Source organism: Mesoplodon densirostris, chromosome 2, assembly GCF_025265405.1.
Source record: "Mesoplodon densirostris isolate mMesDen1 chromosome 2, mMesDen1 primary haplotype, whole genome shotgun sequence".
Taxonomy (NCBI): domain Eukaryota; kingdom Metazoa; phylum Chordata; class Mammalia; order Artiodactyla; family Ziphiidae; genus Mesoplodon; species Mesoplodon densirostris.
The window spans coordinates 44474713-44498279 of record NC_082662.1 but is presented as its reverse complement, the minus strand read 5'-3'; the positions used below and the strand labels follow the sequence as shown (position 1 = coordinate 44498279).

Genomic DNA, 23567 nt, shown 5'->3' with positions numbered 1-23567 from the left:
GGCAAACTGATGAAAATACTATCTTACTGAACTTTTAATTTAGAGTCTCTGATAATTACTGAGAATAAGAATCTAGTCATATTTATTGCCATTCTTATTTCCTCTTACATGAATTGAGTGTATCCTTTGTACATTTTCTTTTTGGGCATTCTTTTTTCTTTTCTACTGATTTGCATGTGTTCTTTGGATTTTCTTTTTGTCTATTTGATGTGTAGGAATTCTTTATATATTCTGGATATTAATCCTTTGTCAACTATATGCATTGTAAATATTTTCTCTCCTGCCCAATGGTTGTCTTTCTCTTTGATTATGGTGTCTTTTGTTGTTGCTGTTGAAAGGTTTTAAAATTTGAATGTTGTTAAATCTGCCAATCTTTCCTATCATAGCTTGTGTTTTAAGACATCCTCCTCTATCCTGATATTATAAGGACATTCTTCTATAAACTCTTATAAGTATAAATTTTCATTTTATACCTTTAATACCTCTGGGATTTATTTTTGTGTATAGCATGAGGTAGGGAATAATTTTATTTTTTTCCATATGGGCAGCCAATTGATCCAGCTTCATTTACTGAGTGACAGTCTGGTTTGTAATGCTGTCATATACTAAATTCTCATAGATGTGTGGTTCTGTTTCTGAGCTTTCTCTTCTATGCCACTGATCTATTTCTTTCCCCTTATACTAATAATACCATACTTATTTTAATTTACAATAGTTTCATTTAAAAAGTCTTAACATATGGAATGGCAAGTCCCCCGACTCCTTATTCTTGAAAATTTTCTTGCCCCTTTACCATATTAAATGACTTTTAGAATCATCCTGTCAACTTCTTTGTTAAGCTTAACTGAGGTTTTTGACTGGGATTACATGTGTTTATAGATTAATTTAGGAGAAATAAACATACACATGATATTGAGTCTAATAAGCAAGAAGATGAGATAGCTTTATCTATTTTCAGATCTTCCTGTAGTCTTTCAATGATGTTTACATTTTTTCTCCATCAAAGGAATGTATTTATCTTATAAAATATATTCCTAGGTGACTTAGAGTTCTTGTTACTATTTAAATAGAATTCTTTTTAATTTTTATTTATTTGGCCACACCACACAGCTTTGCTGAAGGTGAGACATTTAAACAGTATTTATTTAGATTCTTGTGGATTTTTTAAATGTAGACAATCATATCATTTGCAAACATCAAAAATGTTTATTCTTCACTTCCAATCCTTTTTCTTCAAATTCTTTTGTTTCTTATTCTTGTGTTATACGTTTGCCAGAGCCCCTAGCACAGTTACAGAAACATTTTCTGCAAGTACTAATTTTGATTCTTCCTTCCAAACCTTATATCTTTTGTATCTTCTCTTATAGCATTCCCTAGGACCTCCAGAGTACAATATTTAGAGAAGCAGCAATCCCTATCAAAATCCTCATGACTTTTTTAATAGAACTAGAACAAATAACCCTAAAATTCACATGAACCACAAAAGAGCCTGAATTGCCAAAGCAATCTTGAGAAAAAAGAAAAAAGCTGGAGGTATAAACCTTCCACATTTCAGATCATATTACATAGCTACAGTAATCAAAACAGCATGGTACTGGCACAAAAACAGACTCATTGATCAATGGAACAGAATAGAGAGACCAGAAATAAACCCACACACCTATGGTCAATTAATCTATGACAAAGGATGCAAGAATATACAATGGAGAAAAGACAATCTCTTCAATAAGTGGTGCTGGGAAAACTGGACAACCAAGCAGTCACATGTAAAACAATGAGATTATAACATTCCCTCACAGCATATACAAAAAAAAAAAACTCAAAATGGTTTAAAGACCTCACTGCAAGATCACAAACCATACAACTTCTAGAAGAGAACATAGGCTGAACATTCTTTGACATAAATCGTAGTAATATTTTCTCAGACCAGTCTCCCAAGGCAAAAATAAATAAATAAAAGCAAAACAAACAAAACAAATGGGACCTAATTAAACTTAAAAGCTTTTGCACAGCAAAGGAAACCACCAATAAAACAAAAAGACAACCTATGGAATGGGAGAAAGTATTTGCAAATCATGCGACCAACAAGGGGTTAATATCCAAAATATACAAACAGCTCATATAACTCAGTAACAAAAAAACAAACAACTCAATCAAAGATGACTTGAACAGACTTTTTTCCAAAGAAGACATACAGATGGCTAACAGGCACATGAAAAGATGCTTAACATTGCTAATTATTAGAGAAATGCAAATCTAAACCACAATGAGATATCACCTCACTCCTCACATCAAAAAAGTCTACAAATAACAAAAGTTGGAGAGGATGCGGAGAAAAAGGAACCACTGTAGAGTGTTAGTGGGAATGTAAATTGGTGCAGCCCCTATGGAAAACAGTATGGAGGTTCCTCAAAAAACTAAAAATAGAACTACCATACAATCCAGCAATTCCACTCCCAGGTATATATCCAGAAAAAAACAAATACTAATTCAAAAAGATATATGCACCCCAATGTTCACAGCAGCACTATCTACAATAGCCAAGACATGGAAGCAACTCAAGTGCCTGTCAAAAGGCAACTGAATTAAGAAGATGTAGTATATGTTTATATGTATACCTACATATATATGTATATATACACACACATATATATGCAATGGAACATTACTCAGTCATAAAAAATAATGAACTACTGCCATCTGCAGCAACGTGGACAGACCCAGAGATTATGCATAGTGAAATAAGGCAGACAGAGAAAGACAAATACTGTATGATATCACTTATATGTAGAATCTAAAAAATATTACAAATAAATGTATATGTAAAACAGACAGATATAGAAAACAAACTTGTGGTTATCAAAGGGGAGAAGGGAGGAAGGACAAATTAGGAGTGTGGGATTAACAGATACAAAGTACTATGTATAAAATAGATAAGCAACAAGGATATAATGTATAGCATAGGGAATTACAGGCATTATCTTGAAATAACCTATAATGGAATATAATCTGAAAAAATACTGAATCACTATGCTGTGTACCTGACACTAACATAATATTGTGAATCAACTATACTTCAGTTTTAAAAAAAGAGAAACAGCAAAAGGAGGCACCTCTGTCTTGCTACTGATTCTAAAGAGAATGCTTCTACTATTTCACTATTAAGAACACTGGAGCATTTTAGCAAATACTCCTTATCAGGTTAAGAATGTTCTCTTCTATTCCTAGCTTGTTTGATCTTGAATGCATGTTTCATTTTATTCACTGCTTTTTCTGCAGTGGTTATGTAATTTTCCTTTTTAGTCTATCACTATGGTAAATTATCTTAATTAATTATAAAATTAGCATCTTAGTGTTGCTAGAATAAACTCTGTTTGGTCATAATACTTTTTGCTTACACATTACTGGGTATGGTTTACTGTATTTTGCTCAAGATTTTGACATCTACATTAATAAGGGACTCTGGCCTAAAAATTCCCTTTACTTTCTCTTTCTACTTTCTTTATCATTACTTTTTTCTTTTTCTAATTTTTTGAATGTAATGCTTAGCTCATTAATTTTCAATCTCTGTTTTATAATATATTCATTTAAGATTATAAATCATAGACTGCCTTAGATGCAGTTTTAACATGTGTACCTTGATTATCATTCAGGTTTAAATACTTCATAATTTCCATTATAATTTCTACATTTACCAATAAATTATTTACAAGTATGTGTGTGAGGTGGCATGTGGCTACTGTTTTATAAAGGATTTCTAATTTATTCCATTGCTGTCAGAGAATGTTATGTATGTATCACTGGGTTTGGAGCATTCTCTTTTTCCATACAACTGCAATTTTTTTTCTTAAAGTCTATTATTTATTAATTTATTTATTTACCACCAACACTTCATTATTAGATTCCCAGGGATTTTTATTTAGAAGCTGCAAAACTTGCAAGGCTATACAATTCCTGGAATGAAATTTAGGTTTACTTTCTGAAATCAATCCAGGCAAGACTTGAAGTCTATTATTTCTGATATTAATACTATTTCCTAGCTTTCTTTTCATTAATATTTTCCTGGAATACTTTTTTTTGGGATGGAATGTCCTATAAATATCAACTAAGTCCATCTTGTTTAATGTATCATTTAAAGCTTGTGTTTCCTTATTTATTTTCATTTTGGATGATCTGTCCATTGGTGAAAGTGGGGTGTTAAAGTCTCCTACTATGATTGTGTTACTGTCGATTTCCCCTTTTATGGCTGTTAGTATTTGCCTTATGTATTGAGGTGCTCCTACGTTGGGTGCATAAATATTTACAATTGTTATGTCTTCTTCTTGGATCGATCCCTTTATCGTTATGTAGTGTCCTTCTTTGTCTCTTCTAATAGTCTTTTATTTTAAAGTCTATTTTGTCTGATATAAGAATTGCTACTCCAGCTTTCTTTTGATTTCCATTTGCATGGAATATCTTTTTCCATCCCCTTACTTTCAATCTGTATGTGTCCCTAGGTCTGAAGGGAGCCTCTTGTAGACAGCATATATATGGGTCTTATTTTTGTATCCATTCAGCAAACCTTTGTCTTCCGGTTGGAGCATCTAATCCATTCGCGTTTAAGGTAATTATCGATATGTATGTTCCTATGACCATTTTCTTAATTGTTTTGGGTTTGTTTTTGTAGGTCATTTTCTTCTCTTGTGTTTCCCACTTAGAGAAGTTCCTTTAGCATTTGTTGTAGAGCTAGTTCGGTGGTGCTGAATTCTCTTAGCTTTTGCTTGTCTGTGAAGCTTTTGATTTCTCCATTGAATCTGAATGAGATCCTTGCTGGGTAGAGTAATCTTGGTTGTAGTTTCTTCCCTTTCATCACTTTAAGTATATCATGCCACTCCCTTCTGGCTTGCAGAGTTTCTGCTGAGAAATCACCTGTTAACCTTATGGGAGTTCCCTTGTATGTTATTTGTTGTTTTTCCCTTGCTGCTTCCAATAATTTTTCTTTGTCTTTAATTTTTGCCAATTTGATTACTATGTGTCTTGGCATGTTTCTCCTTGGCTTTATCCTGTATGGGACTTGCTGCACTTCCTGGACTTGGATGGCTATTTCCTTTCCCATGTTAGGGAAGTTTTCGACTATAATCTCTTCAAGTATTTTCTCAGGTCCTTTCTCTTTCTCTTCTCCTACTGGGACCCCTATAATGCGAATGTTGGTGCGTTTAATGTTGTCCCAGAAGTCTCTTAGACTGTCTTCATTTCTTTTCATTCTTTTATCTTTATTCTGTTCCACAGCAGTGAATTCCACCATTCTGCTTTCCAGGTCACTTATCTGTTCTTCTGCCTCAGTTATTCTGCTGTTGATTCCTTCTAGTGTATTTTTCATTTCAGTTATTGTATTGTTCATCTCTGTTTGTTTGTTCTTTAATTCTTCTAGGTCTCTGTTAAACATTTCTTGCATTCTCGATCTTTGCCTCCATTCTTTTTCTGAGGTCCTGGATCATCTTCACTATCATTATTCTGAATTCTTTTTCTGGAAGGCTGCCCATCTCCACTTCATTTAGTTGTTTTTCTGGGGTTTTATCTTGTTCCTTCATCTGGTACATAGCCTTCTGCCTTTTCATCTTGTCTATCTTTCTGTGAATGTGGTTTTTGTTCCACAGGCTGCAGGATTGTAGTTCTTCTTGCTTCTGCTGTCTGCCCTCTGGTGGATGAGGCTATCTAAGAGGCTTGTGTTAGTTTCCTGATGGGAGGGACTGGTGGTGGGTAGAGCTGACTGTTGCTCTGGTGGGCAGAACTCAGTAAAAACTTTAGTTTCCTTGACTGTTGATGGGTGGGGCTGGGTTCCCTCCCTGTTGATTGTTTGGCCTGAGGCAACCTAACACTGGAGCCTACCTGGGCTCTTTGGTTGGGCTAATGACAGACTCTGGGAGGGCTCACGCCAAGGAGTACTCCCCAGAACTTCTGCTGCCAGTGTACTTGTCCTCACGGTGAGGCACAGCCACCCCTGCCTCTGCAGGAGACCCTCCAACACTAGCAGGTAGGTCTGGTTCAGTCTCCTATGGGGTCACTGCTCCTTCCCCTGGGTCCCAATGCACACACTACTTTGTGTGTGCCCTCCAAGAGTGGAGTTTCTGTTTCCCCCAGTCCTGTCAAAGTCCTGCAATCAAATCCCGCTAGCCTTCAAAGTCTGATTCTCTAGGAATTCCTCCTCCCGTTGCCGGACCCCCAGGCTGGGAAGCCTGACATGGGGCTCAGAACCTTCACTCCAGTGGGTGGACTTCTGTGGTATAAGTGTTCTCCAGTCTGTGAGTCACCCACCCAGCAGTTATGGGATTTGATTTTACTGTGATTGCTCCCCTCCTACCATCTCATTGTGGCTTCTCCTTTGTCTTTGGATGTGGGGTATCTTTTTTGGTGAGTTCCAGTGTCTTCCTGTTGATGACTGTCCAGCAGCTAGTTGTGATTCTGTTGTTCTCACAAGAGGGAGTGAGAGCACGTCCTTCTACTCCGCCATGTTGGTTCCTCTCGCCGGTAATTATTAATTACAACAGTAACTACCATTCATTAAGAACCTAAGTCCCTTATTATAACTGTAAAAAGGAAAAAAAAAGAACCTAAGTCCCAAACGTTGTGTTTGGATACTTTTTTTTTTTTTGGCCATGCCAGGTCAGTTGCTGCACATGGGATCTTTTAGTTGAGGCATGCTGGCTCTTAGTTGCAGCATGCATGTGGGATCTAGTTCCCAGACCAGGGATTGAACCCAGGCCCCCGGCATTGGAAGCATGGAGTCTTACCCACTGGACCACCAGGCAAGTCCCATACTTTTTAATGTATCCGTTAATTTGATATTCATAATTATATGAGTAAATGACATGAGGCCATTCCAGAGCTAAAGGAAATAGGACTCAGAACTGAATAGGTGAGTTGCCTGAAGTCACAAAGCTAGTAAGTGGCAGAATCCAGATTTGAATTCCATTTCATTTTTGGTCTGTTCTTACCTCTAACCCACACTGCCTCTTTAATGCTACTACTTCTCCATTTTTCAGATTTTACCTGGAAATGTCGATGTTTTGCTTTTTGCTGAGTCTCAGGACAGAAAAAATCAGACCCCAGGACTCAACCAATATTCTACTTTTCCATCAAGGCAAGGGCACCATCTAGTGGCCACACTTTGCCACCAATACAGTCAAAGAAAGTAGAGGGGAAGGAAATGGTTTCCCTCCACTGGTTTTACATGTCCTTGCATCAAGTTGGAGTGTCTGCACTGACTCTTCCTGTCAAGAAGAACAGGAGCCCAGGGACTTCCCTGGTGGTCCAGTGGTTAAGACTCCGTACTTCCACTGCAGGGGGCATGGGTTTGATCCCTGGTCGGGGAACTAAGATCCCTCATACCACATGGTACGACCAAAAAAAAACAGAAGAAGAGGAGCCTGGTAACATTATGGACTGTACATGGTTTTGGAATGAGATAGACCCAAGTTCAATCCCAGATTCACCATTTACTAACTGTGTGACTTTGGTAAGTTACTAAATGTAACATGAGTCTCAGTCTCCTCATTCATCAAATGAAATAACACCATTAGCCTGAGAGGATTGTCATGGGAATGTCAATGAAAATCAGCCAGCACAGTAACTGATCCAAAGAGCTTCCTCAATAACTGCTGGTTCCTCTTCCTAATCTTCTTTCATGTAGCCTAAATCCACATGGGTATCTTGCATTTTTTTAAAAATAAAACACATCCATACCACTGGCTCATTCTGTGTTTAACATAACTTCCATACTTCTTTTGTATGTAAACTATAATAGAGGCAAATTCCCCAAAATGTATTCCTTATTTTTATAAACACATGAAATCAACAATAAGCATTTTTTGAGTACCTACCTACAGTGTACCAGGCACGTATGACAGTGGATGGGAGCTCACTATTGACTGGGGAAAACAGACTACTTAACATGTAATACCATGTAAAAGTACTATCATGGATATAACTGACAAACGGAAGAGAAGCAAATCTGTTAGAAGGATGTAGATCAGGAACGCTTCATGAAGAAACACCTTTTGAAAAGTCTCTTAAAATATGAGCTCACCAGATAAGGGAACAGAACATTCCTGACATAAGAAAAATGTATGTCAGAAGCAACGAGGAAACATGAAGAAGTACAGTGTGGTTGGAACATAGGATGGGATGTATGAAGAGGCGGGGAGAGATCTGTGGTACAGGTCAATGACAGCTCGTCAAGCTCATGTGGAATCTAGATGATAGGTGCATTATCTATCACCACCACCGTCATCATCATCCACAGCAGTTATCATATATTAGACATACACTATGTGCCAAACTCTATACATGCATAATTGCTAAACCTCACAACCCTGCAAGTTATATGTTATTTTCATAGAGGTTACGAAATTTGCCCAAAGGCACAGAGTCAGTAAGGAGTGTAAGCTGAGTGAGATTCAGCTCCAGGTCTCTCTGATTCTACTACACTAGTGGTCCCAATCTTGGCTGTACAACACAGTCACCTGGAGAATCTGTTTAAAAATAAAGGTTTCAGACCCAGTTCTAAAACAGTATATCTCTAGAGCATGGGACTTGGGAACCTATATTGCAAACAAACTCTCCAGATGTTTCCTAAATAGGAAGCCAAATGGCAGTTCCGCTTCTTGAAACTACCACAGAGCCTCTTAAAACACACACACACACACACACACACACACACACACGAACACTACTAATTTACAGCTTCCATCTATGTGTCAAGTGCCTAATCCTCACAAAATTCTGCAAGGGTATTACAATATTATACCCTTGCAGAATTTTTTATAATAATTATAATTATAATCCCCACTTTAAAGGAGAGAAAAGTCAAGTTCAGGAGGCTTACAGATAGCTTCCCTCTTCCAGTCAACAAAGCAAGGAGCAAAAATAAGATTCAAACACAGGTATGTCTAGTTCTTCTTTGTCATGCTGTGTGGTAGAATTCTAAAATACCCACCCCCCAAATGACCCTTGCCCCTGTATTCTCTCCTCCCCTTTGAGTGTGAGTGGAAACTGTGAATATGATGAGATGTTACTGCAATGATTATGTACAGGATGAGTAATCACTGAAGTGATTACATGGCAAAAAGATTATCTGGTGGGTGTAACCTATTCTAATCATGTGCAGTCTTTTAAAAGCAGAGTGTTTTCTGCAGCTGGCAGCAGAAATGAAAAGTCAGAGAGGTTTAAAGCACAAGAAGGATTCTATGCACCATGCTGACTTGAAGATGGAGGGGCCACATGACAAGGAGTATGTGCAGCCTCTAGAAGTTGAGAGCAGATCTCAAGCTGACAGCCAGCAAGAAAATGAGGACCTCAGTCCTGCAACCACAAGGAACTGAATTCTGCCAACAACCTGAATAAGCCTAGAAGCAGACTCTCGCCTTGGAGTCTTCCTCAGAGCCTCCAGATAAGAGCCCAGCCTGGCCAATATCTTGATTTCAACAAGGAGAGAATCTTCCTGAGATGTCTGATCTACAGAACTGTAGATAATAAATGGTGGGAGTTTTTTAATTGTGGTAAAGTACACATAACATAAAATTTACCATTTTAACATTTTTCAGTGTTCAGCTTAGTACCATTAAATACATTCACATTGTTGTGCAGCCATCCTAACCATACATCTCCAGAATTTTTTCATCTTCTCAAAATGAAATTCTGTACCCATTAAACAAGAAATCCCTAATCCTACTTGCCTCAGCCCCTGAAAACCACCATTCTACTTTCTGTTTCCATGAATTTGACAACTCTAGGTACCTCATATATGTAGAATCAAACAATATTTGTCTTTTTGTGACTGGCTTATTTCATACAGCATAATGTCCTTAAAGTTCATCCATGTTGTAGCATGTGTCAGAATTTCCTTCCTCCTTTTTAAGACTAAACAGTATTCCACTGTATGTATATACCACATTTTGTTTATCCATTTATCCATCATATGGTCACTGGGCTGCTTCCACCTCTAGGCTATTGTGAATAACGCTTCTACGAAAAGCACATGTGTATACAAATATCTATTCAAGGCTGTGCTTTCAATTCTTTTGGATATATAGATTATATGAGTATTGTTTTAAGTCAATTCATTATCTTGAACATTGAGTAAGTAAAAGGAAATAATTGAGCATTTATTTATCCTATCTATTTGAACTGTACCACTGGGTAATTAAATAATAGATGAAGAGAAATGTTTCCTTATATAATTATTTCTGATAAAAATTAAAACAAAATGATAAAATATCATAATTTTTCAACCCCCAAATGGATCTAGCTACTGAGCATCAGTAGTTGGTAATATCTGGGAGTTCCCTGGTGGCCTAATGGTTAGGACTCGGCGCTTTCACTGCCATGGCCCAGGTTCAATCCCTGGTTGGGGAACTGAGATCCTGAAAGCTGTGTGATGCAGCCGGAAAAAAAAAAAAAAAAAAGAAGTTGCTAATATCAATAAAGAGCAAAAACCAGACATCATGTGTCTACTGATAAAAGAACACAACACTGCTTATAGTCTTGCCAAAGGGATCAAACCTAAGTCTGATCTGGTCTCTGGATCCACCTGCCAATTTGCAAGAAAAGCAGAGACAGAGGAACACGCTGAATTACACCAGTATGCAATCAATAAAATCTACATTATGGAAAGCTCCTACAGGTCAAAGGGTCTGGATTCTTCAATACATAATTGCAAACAAAAGATATCAAGTTTTTTTAAATGGGCAATATAAAATATAGAATTTAGGAAAGCAAATCCAAGAAGTGATTCCTATAAAAGAACAGTGGTTACTTTAAGAGACAGGGAGGTGGCTGTAATTTGAATGGGGCACATAGAGAGGCTTCTGAGGTAACTGGCCAAATTCTATTTCTTAACCTAGACGGTAGTCACAAGGGTTAATAATTAATTAAGCTATATTTAAAAGAAAAAAATAGCACATTAAATGTAACAATGACACAGAGGCCCAAATCCAGATTGAATTACACTGAAGAGCTGTCTCACTGCAGCTCTGCCAAAGTCTCACCATTGAGTCTATCTCAAGCCAAGAAAGCAGTTCATACCAGACTGAGGGGTGACTGAGGTCAATGGCAAGTGGTTAGAAAAGCAATTAAACCAAGAAGGCAAAAGCAAAACCAAAGGAAAGGAAAAAAATCAGTAAACAGTATAATAAGCTGAATTTTCAAAAATCTTTATGCTATCACATATACAACGTCTGTTCAAAACAAGCCTGTCTCATTTCCATCCTGTAAGTTCACCATACTTACTCCTATCTCAGTGCCAAAATTTTTCCATTAGAATTTGGTTTTTTTCTCAGAGTTATTTCCCATTTTTACCAATTAACTACTGCTAATAAAGGCAATCGTATGTTTACCAAATATTTACATTTACATCTTCAAAAGTAAGGGTGCAGAAAAAAGATGGCAGAAAGAAAGCAACAGGAGCCTGAAAGAAGAAAAGGCCACTAGAAGCTGACTTACCAAGTTATGATAGAGGTAGGCCCTTCTTTAGATACAATGGAGTACTAGAGACTATATCCCCAAGCCTGCATTCTTTCTTGTCTTTAGCTATTTGGACCACAGTGGAAACTGAACAAGCAATTGAAAGCAGCTTGAAGCTATAGGCCTGCACTGTCCAATAAGGTAGCCCCTAGCTACATGTGCCTACAGGCCACCTGAAGTACAGCTAATCTGAACAAAGATGTGCCATAAGTGCAAAAGACATAGTGGATTCCAAAGACTTAGTATGAAAAAAAGAATGTACAATATCTCATTAATAATTTTTGTATTGATTACCTGTTTAAATAATATTCTGGATATACTGGCATAAACAAAATATATTATTAAAATTAATTTCACCTGCTTTTTACTTTTTAAATGTGATTACTACAAAAATTTTAAATTATGTATATGTGGCTCACATTATATTTCTACTGGACATCACTGCTACAAAGACCATTATTAAATAGTGTTGAACAGGAAGAACTAAGCAGCTGAAAGTGGGGATTTTTCAGTTTTTTTATACTGTTTGCGCTATTGCCAACACTACAACTCATTTAATTTCCAGCCCCTGTCCCTGGATATAAAATAGAGGTTTAAAAAATCAGTAGGTGCATTAAGTCATGGATACAACATTAAATCATGGGCCAAAGTAACTGAGTTCTAGTCCTGGTTCTGGAGTTACCCTGGAGAAGTCTTTTTTTTTCTCTGAGCCTTAGTTGCCTGCCCTAACAATTAAGTAAAGGAGCTAAACTAAATTTAGACTCCCACTAATCTGTCAAAATATTTTTTTCTTTCTGTCGGAATTGGTTTTCATAAAAATGAATAAATACTCACTCTGAGTCTAACACATCCTCTGCGAGAGCCTCTCATCATTTTGTCCTTGGACTAAAAGAAAAACAAAAACATTCAATGAATAAAAGATAAACAGACTGTTTTAAAAATCATCTAGCGATAAACAGACAACATTTATAGTAATATTCCTCCCTTCTCCCCATCCCCACCCCACCTCACCCCACCATCACTTAAAGATAGGAATTGGGAGGTTTAAAATGTTTTGTAGTCTATACAAATAAAACTAATCCCAGAATTTTTTGTGTACCTTAAATGTAACATATATTACACTATATTTTCATTCCTCCTTCATAGCCCTTAACTCTCAACTAAAATATGTTTCTCATATTTTAGTAAGTTTGAGAGTCACCTGGAAGGTGACAAATTACCTGGGGATTTAAGAATCACTCCCAGATGATTCTGACTCAAGCAAACACAAGACCACGTTTTGAGAAACACTGCTTTAACTTTATCTCCTTGCAACTCCCCAAATGGGTCACATTTTTTGCCTCTGAGATTTCTCATCCAATGTTCCTCAGCTTGGTATAACCTTGACCCTGATTTTCTGCCTTGCCAACTGTCATTCATCAGGTGCCCTACCTCCCTCTGATTTGAATTCCCATCCCTGGACTCCCAGAGTCTCCTGTGTGTTCCCTTGTTGTGGCATGCACCATCTTGTGCTATGATAGCTAGTTACTTGTCTGACTCACCCACAGACTGCACATTCCTTAAGGGGTAGAAACTGTATCTGACTTATGTTTCAGAACAATGTCTGGCATACATTAGGTAATCAAAAAATATTTATTGATAAAATGTTGCTTCTCCTTTATGTTTCCCCTACTAGAATGAGCCAAGCAAAGGCTATGTTCTGCATAATAAGCCCCATGTTGACATTCAGTAAATATTCCTAGAATTAACTTAGTCATGTGTAATAAAATAAAGTAAAACCTCAAATAACTAAAGTTTTAAAAATATTTAATACCTCAACAACTGGTATTTTTCTGTACTCCACTATGTGACAAAGTAAAACAAGCCAATATCATGGGTTTATGGTTTTTTTGCTTGTTCACTTGTTTTTAATTCTTTGGCTGTGCCACACAGCATGCGGGATCTCAGTTCCCTGACCAGGGATCAAATCTGGGCCTTCAGTGGTGAGAGCTTGGAGTTCTAACCACTGCACCACCAGGGAATTTCCTGGGGTTATGTTTTAAAGAAAACTGTCCCACTTTAAACCATAGATGCCCTACATCCATTGTACTGCGCCATAAGCAAACTTCCAGCTATAGGATAACTAAGTTCTGGGGATTTAATGTACAGCATGGTGACTATAGTTAACAATACGCACTGTATACTTGAAAGTGGCTGAGTGAGTAGATCTTAAGAGTTCTCACTACAAAAAAAAAAAGGTAACTATGACAGGTGATGATGGATGTGTTAATTAACCTTATTGTGGTAATCACTTCACAATATATATGTATATCAAATCATCACACTGTACACCTTAAACTTAAACAATGTTATATGTCAACTATACCTCAATAAAGCTGGAAAAAATAAATTCAATCTTTCTTGGAGATATCTGCATGTCTGTACACAAAGATCTGCCTTACCCTTCTCATTGCAGTACATGCTGTTAACATAGCCTATGTCATTGTTTTCACTGATTCTTAGCTTATCAATGTAACAATATTACAATGATAAATCAAAGTAAACTCTCTTCAAAAAAGAAAAAAAATGAAACAAAAAAGCAAACTACTGAGCTATAGAAATTCATGTTCAGAAATTATTATTGAAGTACTGAAGAGAGTCTTCTTACTTACAAATATAAAGAGGACTCATAAATTTTATAAAACATTCTCAACATCAAGCAGGGTTGAAAAGAGTTCTTTACTAACAATATAGTTGATAAAAACACAGTTAACAAAAACATTCCCTAAGCATTTAATAGCCCTTTTACCATACCGTGTATTTATCTTCCCTCCAAAAGTGTCAAGGCAATACACAAAAATAATAATTAGGTTTGAAAATACCCAATGAGAGTTAGAATACAACTCAAACAAGGTAAGAAACATCCTTGACCCTCTTCCATTTTAAAAAATAAGATTACAGTAAATAGAAAAAGAGTAAGACAGGGTTATAAGTTAGAAAACATTGAAAGAGATAAGTGAAAATAATTAAAGCAAGTATAACTAGGAAACAATCAGACAAATCCAGAATGTGGGACATCCTATAAAATAACTGGCCTAGACTATTTTAAAATGTCCAAAAAAAAAAAAGACGAGCATATAAACGACTGTAATATAGAACAAAAATAAATTACGTGCATAGAGGCACAAAGTGTTATGAACCACAGAAGGCTCCCTGCCATGGATAAAAGATTGGGAAAGGCAATACTGAAATGACCAGGTCTCAAGGTTCAATCTGGGACTAAAAAAAAGGATTCTGATAAGAGAGGGAAGGTAGGAAAAAGACAGCATTCCAAGCCAAGGGAACAACATCAGCAAAAGCACGGGTATGGAAAACTTTACACATGAGGTCTTCACAGAAGAGTAGACTGATAGCCCAAGCACAGTGTGTGGAGAGGAAGGTGGAGAGAGATGGAGAGATGGGGATGAAAAGGAGGTATGGGGACCAGGTTTTGGAGGGTCAGAAAAAAACAGTGAGAAGTTAAGAAAATTAAACTTTATTCTATAGTTAATGGAGAGCTACTGAAGGTTTATGAACATTCTCAGTGGTGTGTTATAGAAAAATAACACTGACAAATATGAGGACTTGGGAAAAAGGGATGATGGTGACATTAATGATATAGCAAAAGCAGCAGCAGCAGCAGCAGATTCTCACTCATTGATACCCACTATGTCAGTGGTCCCCAACCTTTTTGGCACCAGGCACCGGTTTCATGGAAGACAATTTTTTCACGGATCCGGGGTGGGGGGGATGGTTTCGGGATGATTCAAGCACATTACATTTATTGTGTACTTTATTTTTTTTATAAATTTATTTATTTATTTATTTGGCTGCATTGGGTCTTCATTGCTGCGCATGGGCTTCCTCTAGTTGCGGTGAGCGGGGGCTAGTCTTCGTTGCGGTGCACGGGCTTCTCATTGTGGTGGCTTCTCCTGTTGCGGAGCATGGGTTCCAGGTGCACAGGCTTCAGTAGTTGTGGCTTGCGGGCTCTAGAGCGCAGACTCAGTAGCTGTGGTGCATGGGCTTAAGTTGCTCTGCAGCATGTGGGATCTTCCCGGACCAGGGATTGAATCTGTGCCTCCTGCATTGGCAGGTGGATTCTTAACCACTGCACCACCAGGGAAGTCCCTATTTCTATTATTATTACATTGTAATATATAATGAAATAATTACACAACTCACCATAATGCAGAATCAGTGGGAGCCCTGAGCTTGTTTTCACTTGCCACTCACTGATAGGGTTTTGATATGAGTCTGCAAGCAATTGATTTACTATGGTCTCTGTGCGGTCAAACCTCTCTGCTAGTGTTAATCTGTATTTGCAGCCGCTCCCCAGTGCTAGCATCACCGCCTCAGCTCCACCTCGGATCATCAGGCATTAGATTCTCATAAGGAGCACACAGCCTAGATCCCTCACATGTGCAGTTCACAGTAGGTTCGCGCTCCTATGAGACTCTAATGTCACCACTGATCTGACAGGAGGCGGAGCTCAGGCGGTAATGTGAGTGATGGGGAGCAGCTGTAAATACAGATGAAGCTTCATTCACTCACCCGCCGCTTACCTCCTGCTGTGCAGCCTGGTTCCTAACAGGCCATGGTCGGGTACCAGTCCGTGACCTGGGGGTTGGGGACCCCCTGCTCTATGTGATATGCACTTTATACACAGTAAGCCTCACAAGACCTTGCATGGTAAGAGTTATGCCCATATTATAAATGAAAGTGACACCAGGGAGATCAAGTAAATTACCCAGTTAAATTACACATGTAAAATGTAGCAGAGTTTGACCCAGCAGGTACAATTTGGAATGGCTGCCCTGCAAATCATTCTCTCAGACCATACCTGTGCTCTGCTAGCCTCGAATCCTCCTCCTCTTCCACAATGACACAGAGCCCTCGCCCTCATTTTCTCCCCACTCAGCTCCAATGTGGGGCCAAAGGGAAGCTGGTGTGACTAAGTCCCCCAGGCACAGTGAGTGCTGAGGAGTGGTTATCTGACCAAGCTGGTCGATCACAGGACCCACAACCCCAGGAACAAGGAAGGATAGAACCCTTCCACAGGGAGTTTTTCTACTGGGGCTGAGCTGATAGGGAAGAGCTCTTTCCTATCTGTCCTTGAAGCTGTGAGGTACAGTTGCCACAGGTCTTGTGCCCTCTACATGAAGGAAGCAATAATTAAAGCATACATGCTGAGAGGAGGAGAGAGGAGAGGCAGAGAGTCCTAGCTGCAAGTGATCTCCAGACACACCCTGATCTGAGGCAAACCTGCCTAAACCAATGCTATTCACTGAATAGCAGGGGTTTTTGTTTGGGGTTTTTTGTTTTGTTTTATATTTTCCTGCTGCTGTTGCTGTCTGTTTGTTTTTTGATGAATACTGGTACTGATGAGGGAAAGGTAGGGCCAACATAACCCCAACTCCAGCAATCTTCCTACCAGGTGCTGTGCTACCAATGTTCTCAAACTTACTAACAAATGTATTTTTTAGCAACTTGGCACAAACATGCCACCAGCCACAAGGTCCAGCACCTTAAGAAAGGATCACTCACAAAACAGATGCTAAAATCTTTTCAGCTAGATTAGAAAACAGAATCCCCCATGAAGCAGAGAGGTACAGGGGTGATATGTTCTACTCCTAAGGGGCTCCAGAATTTTAAAAGATTGTTGAATTTGGTGGTTGGGTTTGTTGGTTTCTTATATCTTATTAATGCAAGGTCATTGGCTTCTGTTACAACAAGACATGCAATCAAAAATTGTTTCTAATAATCCTTATGCCAATCCTAATGCTAACCCCAAGATATTGATTCAGATTAAATTTGTATTGAAATTTCAAAGTAAATTACCACAAATATATTGTTGCCTGTAACAGGCCTGGCCCCTGATACCCATTCTCCTCTTCTTCCTTTCAGTAACATATCTTCCACCCAAAGTTTTAACTGAACACATGGCTCCCCTGCCAGTAATTACATTTCCAGCCTCCCTTTCAGCTAGGTATAGGCCAGTGTGCTGTGAACAGAAGCAGTGTGCGACAGATTGTGCCTTTCAAAGGAAACTTCTTGAAAAGACATTCTCGTTTCAAGGGTACGTGGAACATTCTCCAGAACTGACCACATGTTAAGCCATAAAACAAGTGTCAGTAAATTTAAACAATGGAAATAATACAGAGTATGTTCTTTGACCAAAATGGATTAAATGCAGAGCTCAATAACGGAAGGAAATTTGGGAAATTCACAAATAGGTGGAAATTAAATGACACTCCTGAATGACCAATAGTTCAAAGAAAAAATAACAAGGGAAATTTGAAAATACTTGAGATGAATGAAAATGAAAACACAATTTACCAAAACATAAAGAATACAGTGGGATAGGAAGGAGGGGAGGGAGGCTCAAGAGGGAGGGGATATGGGGACATGTATATGCATATGGCTAATTTGTTTTGTTGTGCAACAGAAACTAACACAGTATTGTGAAGCAATTATACTCCAATAAAGATCTATTAAAAAAAGAATACAATGAAAGCAATTCTTAGAGGGAAATTTATAACTATAAATGTCTAAACTAAAAAATAAAGATCTCAAATCAATAGCCTAAACTTTTACCTTAAGAAATTACACAAAGTAGTGCAACTAAACCTAAGGCAAGCAGAAGAAAGGAAATAATAGAAATTAGAGCAGAAATGAAATTAGAAAATGAAAAAAACAACAGAGAAAAAACAATAAAAATCAAAAGTTGTTTCACTGCAAATATCAACAAAATGGACAAATCTTAACTAGACTAACCAAGAAAAAAAGGGGACTCATATTACTGAAATCAGGAATGAAAGAGACAACATTATTACCAACTTTACAAAACAAAAAGTATTCTAAAGGAATACAATGAACAACAAATTAGATAACCTAGAAGAAATGGACAAATTCCAAGAAAGACACAAGCTGTTGAAACTGATTAAAGAAGAAACAGAAAATACAACTAAACCTTTAAGAATTTGAATTAGTAATCAAAAAACTTCTCACAAAGAAAAGCTTAAGCCTAGGCTTCACTGGTAAATTCTGTCAAATGTTTAAAGAATTAATACCTAGGAATAAATTTAACTAAGGAGGTGAAAGGCCTATACTCTGGAAACTATAAGAAGTCAATGAATCTTACCCAGCACCAGGAAAAATCTCCTAGGTCCCTGCTATTGAAAGGTCCAGGGCAGCAAGCAGCCTCACCCAGGAGTTTGTGAGAAATGCAGAATCTGAGGTCTCACCCCAGACCCCCAAATTCTGAATCTGCATTTTAATAAGATCCCCAAGTATTTCTCTGTGCAAATTAAAGTTTGAGAAGCACTTGCACTGGGTTACCCCTTGCTTCTTTTATTTACAACATCAAATAGCACTGAATTTCACACCACTTAATGGGAGTTTCCCTCTAGCAAATTGCTACACACTAAAATCTCCTTAATTGTGATACTTGAGCAACAACAAATCATAATATTAATTAAAATAATAACACAATCTAAAAAAAAAAGAAGTCAACGAAGGAAATTGAAGACATTACAAATAAATGAAAAGATATCCCATGTTTATGGGTTAGAAGAATTAATATTTTTAAAATATCCATACTACCCAAAGCAATCTACAGATTTAATGCAATCCCTATGAAAATATCCATGACATTTTTCAGAGAACTAAAATAAATAATCCTAAAATTTGTATGGAACCACAAAAGACCCCAAATAGCCAAAGCATCTTGAGAAAAAAGAACAATGCTGGAGGTATCATGTTGCCTGACTTCAGACTATACTACAAAGCTACAGTAATCAAAACAGTATGGTACTGGCACAAAAACAGACATATAGATCAATGGAACAAAATAGAGAGCCCAAAAATAAACCCTTGCACATATGGTCAATTAACCTATAATAAAGGAGGCAAGAATATACAATGGGGAAAAGACAATCTCTTCAGTTAAATGATGTTGGGAAAATTGGACAGCTACATTCTAAAAAAATGAATTAGAACATTTCTCACACTATACACAAAAATAAACTCAAAATGGATTAAAGACTTAAATGTAAGACCAGAAACCATAAAACTCCTAGAAGAAAACATAGGCAGTACACTCTTTGATATAGGTCTTAACAATGTTTTTTTGGAACTGTCTCCTCAGGCAAGGGAAACAAAAGCAAAAATAAACAAATGGGACTTAATCAAACTTAAAAGCTTTTGCACAGCAAAGGAGATGATCAACAAAACAAAAAGGCAACCTACTGAATGGGAGAAGATATTTACACAGGAACCCTAGTACACTGTTGGTGGGAATGTAAATTGGTACAACCATGGAAAACAGTACAGAGTTTCCTCAAAAAATTAAAATAGAACTACCATATGAACTAGCAATTCCACTCCTGGGCATATATCTGAAGAAAATGAAAAAAATTAATTCAAAAAGATCTACTGTATTTCTATACTCTTGGAACAAGCTATCTGAAAAAAAAATAACAAAATAATTCCATTTATAATAATACCAAAAAGAATAAAAATACTTAGTAATAAACCTAATTTTTGAAAGTACAAGACTTGTACCCTGAAACTACAAAACACTGTTGAAAGAGATTAAAGAAGATCTAAATACATGGAAAGACATTTTGTGTTCATGGATTGGTGGGCTACTATTGTCAATACAACGGCAATACTCTCCAAATTGATCTATAAATTTAATACAACCCCTGTCAAAATCCCAGTAGGGCCTCTTAATTGTCACACTCTGGATATATTTTATTACTTTAGCTGAACTTTTGTGTATCACATATAAAAAATCTTCTGAAAGGAAGGCTACATAAGTAATTTAAATTAAAGATAGCTCAAAATATTCTCCATTGAGGCTTCTGAGGCTATAGATATACCCATGTGAACTCTCTCATTTATTTTTTAATTTTATTTATTTATTTTAATTTATTTTATTTATTTTTCTTCTTTTTTTCTTTTTTTTTTTTTTTTTTTTGGCCACACGGCATGTGGGATCTTAGTTCCCTGACCAGGGGTCAAACCCACACCCCCTGCATTGAAGCACAGGGTCTTAACCACTAGGCCGCCAGGGAAGTCCCTGAACTCTTTCATTTAAATGTACAAAATTATTTCAATCCCCCAAAATGGTTTACAAAAATTTTTAAAGGGAGTACAATTATTAGAAGAAATTATTTTTTTTAAAGTATATCCAGACATGTAACTTATCCTATAGATAGTACAATTTAATGAAATAACATGGACCGTGGAGTGAGAGAGAGAAGATTTTGAATTCCAGCCCTGCCAACTTGCTGGCAGTGTGACCTTAGCCAAATCACTAAAATTTCCTGAGCTGTAGTTTTCTCATTTGTAAACCTGGGGTATTACTCTCACAAGATCATTGCAGGTACTGAGTTAATATAAGTAAATCACTTAGCATAGCACCTGCTGTATAAAAGGCACAAGGGGGGCTTCCTTGGTGGTGCAGTGGTTGAGAATCTGCCTGCCAGTGCAGGGGACACGGGCTCGAGCCCTGGTCTGGGAAGATCCCACATGCCGCGGAGCAACTAGGCCCGTGAGCCACAACTACTGAGCCTGTGCGTCTGGAGCCTGTGCTCCGCAACAAGAGAGGCCGTGACAGTGAGAGGCCCACGCACCGCGGTGAAGAGTGGCCCCCGCTTGCCGCAACCAGAAAAAGCCCTCACACAGAAACGAAGACCCAACACTGCAATTCAAAAGAATAATAAAAATAATAAAGAATATAAAGTTCTTTAAAAATAATGTGACCCTTAGCTCACACCATATACAAAAACTAATTCAAAATGGATCAAAGACCTAAATGTAAGAGCTAAAACTATAAAACTCCTAGAAGAAAACTTGGGAATAAAACTTTGTAACCTTAGATTAAGCAATGGTTTTCCAGATATACCACCAAAAGCACAAGCAACAAAAGATAAATTAGACATAATCAAATTAAAAATTTTTGTGCTTCAAAGGACCCTATCAAGAAAGTAAAAAGACAACCCACAGAAAGGGAGAAAATATTTGAAAATCATGTATCTCATAAGGGACTTGTATCTAGAATATATAAAAAATTCTTCCGCGATGAAGAGTGGCCCCCGCTCGTCACAACCAGAGAAAGCCCTCGCACAGAAACGAAGACCCAACACAGCAAAAATAAATAAATAAATAAATTAATTAATTGAAAAAAAAATTCTTACAACAACAAAGACAACCCAATTTAAAAATGAGCAAAGGACCCAAATAGATATTTCTCTTAATAAGATTTACAAACAGCCATTAAGCACACAAAAAGATGCTCAACATCGATAGTCACCAGGGAAACACAAATCAAAATACACTAAGATACTACTTCACACCCACTAGGATGGCTATAATCAAAATGACAGACAATAACAAATTGTTGGTAAGGATGCAGAGAAACTGGAACCCTTAGACCCCTAGTGGTAATGTAAAAAGGCGCAACTGCTTTGGAAAAGTCTGGCAGTTCCTCAAAAAGTTAAACAGAGTTACCCTATGACCCAGCAATTCCACTCCTAGATATATATCCAAGAAAAATGAAATATATTTGGAGATATATATCCAAATATATATCCACTCCTAGATATATATCCAAGAAAAATGAAAACATATGTCCACACCAAAACTTATGTACACAAGCGTTCACAGTACCATTAATCATAATACCCAAAATGTGGAAACAACTGAAATGTTCATCAGCTGTTGAATGAATAAATAAAATGTGGAATATACATATAACAGAACATTCAGCAATAAAAAGCACTGATATATGCTACAATATGGATGGACCTTGAAAACACCATGTTAAATGAAAGAAGCCATATAAGAATTATTTAAAGAATACTTTAATAATCTGATTCTGTTTATATGAAATGTCCAAAAGAGGCAAATCTACAGAGACTGAAAGTAGATTAGTGGTTGCCTAGGGCTAGGGGTGAAATACTGGAAGTGATTGTTAATAGAAATAGGGTTTCTTTTAGGGGTAATGAAATTTTTCTAAAATTGATGGTGGATATGGTTATACACTTCTGTGAATAAACTAAAAATAAAAAACTCATTGAACTGTATTTTTCAAAGAGATGGTATGTGTATTAATATCTCAATAAAACTGTTATAAAAAAATGAAAAGCACCAGGCAACCTAAAAATTTACTAAAATTTTCCATATGAAATTGTTACAACTATGATGTTTAGTTGTTATACTGCAAAATAAATATTCTTAAAATAAACAACAAAAGTCTGTACATAGAAAGGAAGAAGTTGAAGACATACAGGAGAGAGGGAGGAAAGCAGAAAAAGGAGAAAATCTATAGACTGAGATCCTCAAAAAGTGTGTGAGCAGATGGAATCCAGAACACCCAAGGATTACCTCTTCCATCATGACAGAGAAGGATAGGCAGGAAAGTAAGTATACCAACAGGTGAGAGTATGAGCAGTTGAGAGTGTTTCCACCAAATGGACTCTATTGTCTCTGGGAAGCATGGCATCTTCTATGACTGATGGAGGAAAGAGGAGGATTGAGAGAGACTGTAGAGATAGTTGCCAGAGTGACAAACCAAATATTCACCCAATATTTTATTTGCCCATCTGTGCCATAGAGTAATGCTAAAATAAATTAAATTAAATTAAATAAGTGAACAATCTTAGCATGAAGGTTTAATGTGAACAAAACTCTGGGACACAGCATATCAACTTTCATAATAATCTTTGTCATGCGAATGGGAAAAAATTAATTATGAATACCTCAAAATACTTTCCTTGAATATGATTCCATTTATATGATTCCATGTATCATGTAAACTTAACTTTTGCAAAAAAACTCTCCAGAAAGTGGGCATAGAGGGAACCTACCTTAACATAATAAAGCCCATATATGACAAACCCACAGCAAACATCATTCTCAATGGTGAAAAACTGAAAGCATTTCCTCTAAGATCAGGAACAAGACGAGGATGTCCACTCTCACCACTATTATTCAACATAGTTTTGGAAGTCCTAGCTAAGGCAATCAGAGAAGAAAAAGAAATA

General features: G+C 37.0%; 1 protein-coding gene across 2 annotated transcripts in view; it reads right to left on the bottom strand.

Annotated features, from left to right (window-relative positions):
- OSBPL9 (oxysterol binding protein like 9) overlaps positions 1 to 23567 on the bottom strand; it is a 154254-nt gene that overhangs the window by 120801 nt on the left and 9886 nt on the right. For both annotated transcript variants that reach the window (XM_060089787.1, XM_060089788.1), the window contains exon 2: positions 12334 to 12384. In XM_060089787.1, coding sequence (XP_059945770.1) covers positions 12334 to 12384 — 51 coding nt within the window. The remainder of the gene's footprint in view (positions 1 to 12333; positions 12385 to 23567) is intronic.